The sequence below is a fragment of the Oratosquilla oratoria genome, unplaced genomic scaffold (genome assembly GCF_046742065.1).
Source record: "Oratosquilla oratoria isolate Oo_2021 unplaced genomic scaffold, ASM4674206v1 SCAFFOLD85, whole genome shotgun sequence".
In the NCBI taxonomy this organism is placed as follows: Eukaryota; Metazoa; Arthropoda; class Malacostraca; order Stomatopoda; family Squillidae; genus Oratosquilla; species Oratosquilla oratoria.
This window is the reverse complement of record NW_027467749.1, coordinates 362,501-367,500: the sequence shown is the minus strand read 5'-3', so window position 1 is coordinate 367,500 and position 5,000 is coordinate 362,501. Positions and strand designations below refer to the sequence as shown.

General features: G+C 38.7%; 1 protein-coding gene across 1 annotated transcript in view; it reads right to left on the bottom strand.

Annotated features, from left to right (window-relative positions):
* The window catches only part of LOC143024044 (serine/threonine-protein kinase grp-like), a 1,011-nt gene extending 566 nt beyond the window's left edge, over positions 1-445 (bottom strand). The window contains exon 1 of the mRNA XM_076182757.1: positions 1-445. This exon is cut by the window's left edge and continues 566 nt beyond it. Within this exon, the coding sequence (XP_076038872.1) occupies positions 1-445 (445 nt within the window).
* Between the last annotated feature and the right edge of the window lie 4,555 nt (positions 446-5,000).

Below are 5,000 nucleotides of genomic sequence, written 5' to 3'. Positions count from 1 at the left end.
GAGTCTCGTCCTTCTCTGAGCTCAACAACCGCAGAATGTTGCGGTGCTGAAGACTCTGTTGGACCTCAACCTCGATTTCTTGGTCGCCCTTGAAGTCGTCGAGTTCGACCGACTTCTTTGCGACAAAAGCTCCTGAAGAGGCGTTCTTCAGCAAGACGACAGAGCCGAATGCGCCTTCGCCTAGCTCTCGGACCTCGATCCAGTCGTCGCTGGCCTCTTCGGAGGATCTGACCCTCTTATGAGCACTTTCTTCCACTTCTTCAGTGCTGGACGAGAGGGAACGTTTTTTTCTTACGTTGAAGCTGCTCTGGGAGCCAGGAAGGTGGAAGTCTGTGTAGGACCACTCGTCGACGCTGGATTTCTCGATGTCGAAACTCCTGCTTGAACTCCCTCCTGATCTCCATTCTTCTTCCTCCTGGGTTTGGTGAGAGCTGCTGGAGATCATGGAGGCGGCGACTGAAGTTCTCTGGAACAAGAGACTGAGAGGAGGGCGCGAGAGGGCTATGCGAAGTACTAATAGATGAACATCTCAGATGTAATACAGTGGCCGTTGTCTCCAACTTTCCCAAAATTTAATACATACATATACCCGGTATATATATACATACATACACACGTACATACATATATGTACATATACATATATATATACATATACATATATATATACATATATACACATATACATATATATATATAATACTGATGACCCACTTTCGGAGAAGAATAAGCGAAGATATAGAGATCTGTATATTTCGATCACTTACTGTGATCCTCTTCGGCAGATATGAGTTACAAAGTACAGAACAATGTGTATTTATAGTAAAGCAGTGAGGTAGCATGAGGGGACGAGGCTCAGGTCAACACGCCCGGCACGCATGCTCGCATCTTGGTGGCTCAGGTCACATGACCGGCGTTGCATGGGCCTTGGTGATTTTTGTCCACCGTTAATGTTGATGGTAACATTTTATTTATGGCAAAAGAAGAAATACAGTCTGGTGACCATTGACCATGGGAAATGTTATAATTTGGGAAATTATTTATTAAGGAGGATTCTACTATTTTTCTTCTGAAACTACATTTGGATTTATAAATTATTTCAGCATCGTCCCAATTTATTCGATGGTTTTTATTGGCGACGTGCTGAAATACTGCGGAATTTTCCTGTCCGTATTTAACAGAGTTCTTGTGCTCCTTAACCCTGGTATTGAGATCTCGACCCGTCTGTCCCCAATATACATCATTGCAATCTAAACAAGGTAATTTATAAACTCCAGGAGTTGTATTACTCTTGGATCTATGATGTATATTGACAACTTTACTGAACAAATTATTAGGATAATGGAAGATAAAATTTACCTTTTCCTTTGGTACCAAAGGAAAAGGTACCAAAGGAAAATATATATATATATTCATATATATACATGTATGCATATATGTATATATTCATATACATATGCATATACTAATATATACATACATATATATATATATATATATATATATATATATATATATATATGCACAAGTATCACAGATCACACGTGACTACACCTGTATGCTGAATACCACAGGGAAATGAAAAATTCTTGGAATCCGAGCGCTTTCGTGATATTTGTTCACATCTTCAAGGATTACAATAGTATGAATAAGTATAGAGTAAGATGAGATATATATACACATGAGAGAGGTTTGACACATGGAAAGGGTACCACTTAAGCTAATTATAACAGGTCAGGTCAAGTCTTGAAGGGTAGGGTGGGTGACCTTATTCCTTAGCACCCTTCAAGACTTGACCTGAAGAGGACTATACGGAATCCATTTGGGTAGAAATTATAAGCTATAATAATAAAGATATTATTGGCGTCTTGTACAGACCTCCTAACCTCAGCATTGAGCAGACTGATACCCTGATTCATGAAATTCACAGAGCGTCCCAGTACAAAAACGTTGTGATCATGGGAGATTTTAATTATAGAAACATTGACTGGGAAACTTTAAAAGGGGATCTGGAAACAAAGAAATTCCTAGATGTGGTGCAGGATAACTTCTTTAAAACAAGTGATTACCGACCCTGCGAGAGGAGTAGATACTCTGGACTTAGTTTGAACTAATAATGAGCACCTAATGAGTAACGTAAAAGTGGGAGATAGTGTAGGCTCTAGCGATCATCAAGAAATAAGATTTAATATTATTTGGGAGGAATTGAAAAATACGAATAACGTCCAAGTACCAGACTTTAGGAGAGCAAACCTTGACAACATAAAACATATTTGAAATTGAATACGAAATGTCATGTGGACGATTCGGACATTGTCGAGTCTCGGTGCGTGACAGGGGGTCAGGTCATGACTAGAGGTCGGGTCACGGAGGGTAATATGCATACCTTAGGTCAGGTCATGACTAGAGGTCGTGTCACGGAGGGTAATATGCATACCTGTGTAGCAATCTAACTGATTTAAGTATTAATGCACAAAATACAGTCATCCCCCTGAAGTCGATACGGAAAAATAGTAATACTCCCAAATGGATGACGGACAGATTGAAACATGAGATCGGAATGAAAAGAGGACTTTACGTAAAAAAAAAAAAAAAAAAAAAAAAAAAAAAAAAAAAAAAAACGGGAAAACACACCTTAGGTCAAGATATAACGAAATGGCAAAGCTGGTTAATAAGAATACACGTACAGCGAGACATGATTATGAAATTAAGGTTGCTTGTCAATCAAGATCCAACCCAAAGGGTTTCTTTCATCTCTATAGAACAAAAAATAAAGAAAGAATAGGACCAATTAAAACGATGAAAACGTCATATTAGAATCGGAGGAAAAATAGATGAGGAGTTAACAATTATTTTCTATCGGTGTTTACTAATGAGAGGTTAGATAAAGTACCTGACTGCGATCCGATTTTCAGTGGGAATGAAGAAAGTAGTCTAATATCAGCATTAGTAAAGTAGAAATAGTCAAGCAGATTGAAAGACCTAAAGCTACAATATCCCCGGGTCCAGACGAACATTTTCCGAGAATGGTAAGGGAATGTAAATTTGAAATCTGCGACTAGTTAACTAAAATATTTGATAAATCAGTAGACACTGGTTTTGTGCCTACTGCTTGGAGGCAAGCAAACGTTGTTCCTGTTCTTAAGAAGGGAGATAGATCGTCTATATGCAACTACAGGCCAATCGGTTTGACATCGGTTATAAGAAAAATGCTTGAATCAATAATAGTAAATAGACTCAGAGAACACATCGAAAGACATAATTTAATTCGTGATTCACAGCATGGTTTCTCCAAGGGTAAGTCCTGTGTGACTAATCTTCTATCCTTTTACACTAAAGTATATAAGGCGTCAGATAACAATGATAATTACGATATTATTTACCTTGACTTTAGCAAAGCGTTCGACAAGGTGCCACAACAGAGACTACTAAATAAAATCAAAGCCAATGGCATAGGAGGAAAAGTGTTAGAATGAATTAGAGCTTGGATTAGCAACAGAAAACAGTGGGTGGGGCAATTTTACTAGTGGGGTCACCCAGGGCTCGGTTTTGGGTCCCTTGTTGTTCATTATGTACATAAACGACTTAGACAACGGGATAAATGGTGATGTTAGTAAGTTTGCGGACGACACTAAAATAGGACGCCTAATTAGGTCAGGAGACGACGCAGAGATTCTGCAGGATGATCTTAACAAATTTTTCACATGGTTGGTGAAATGGCAAATGAACTTCAATATCTCTAAGTGTAGCGTGTTAAACGTAGGGCTACACAACCCCGAAAATAAATACAGATTAGATAAGACGCTTTTAGAGAAAACTGAGTGCGAGAGAGACTTGGGAGTTCTAGTGTGTCCGGACCTTAAAACCAGGAAACAGTGCACTAGCGCCAGGAATAAAGCTAACAGAGCATTAAGTTTCATTGCTAGGACGGTAACGAATAGAAGTACAGAGGTAAATATCAAACTCTATCTAGCGATAGTTAGACCCATCCTTGACTATGCGGTACATTTTTAGTCTCCATCCTACAGAATGGACATTAATTCACTAGAATCAGTACAGAGAAGAATAACTAAAATGATACATGGGCTCAGAAATTTGCCTTACGAAGAGAGGCTTAGGCACCTTCACTTACACTCTCTGGAAAGACGCAGAGTGGGGGGGGGGGGGTGATCAAGTGGATCAAAGGCTTTAACAAGGGTGATGCAAACAAGGTCATCATATTAGAACAACAGGGCAGGACTCGCAGTAATGGTTATAAACTGGACAAATATATATTTAAGAAGGAAATAGGTAAGAATTGGTTTACTAATAGGGTGGTTGACGAATGGAATAAACTTAGTAACCATGTAGTAAGTGCTGAAACTATCAGTTGTTTCAAGAACCTATTACACAACTTTATGGATGGGGATGACAGGTGGTGATGGATACGGAGCTACCTAGTGTAGGCCTTATGGTCTCTTTCAGTCTCCTTCATTCTTATATTATTATGTTTATTTTTGATTTTTGCTTCTTCTCGTCATCCTCCTTCTCTTCCTTCTCTGCCTTCCCCTCCACCTCCTCGTCCTTTTCCTCCTCTCCACCTCATTTTATTGTCATCATTCTCATCATTATTTTCGTCGTCGTCTTCATCATCATCATCATAATCATCATTATAATCATCATCATCATCATCATCATCATCATCATCATCATCATCATCATCATCATCATCATCATCATCATCATCATCATCATCATCATCATCATCATCATCATCATCATCATCATCATCACCATCATCATCATCATCATCATCATCATCATCATCATCATCATCATCATCATCATCATCATCATCATCATCATCATCATCATCATCATCATCATCATCATCATCATCATCATCATCATCGTCATTGTCATGATCGATCCCAGCCTAAAATCAAGGCTGCGTCATCATCATCTGTAGTCTTTCGACTGAAAATTATTTGGATATAATACTTTGCTTTCCAAAAAATGTA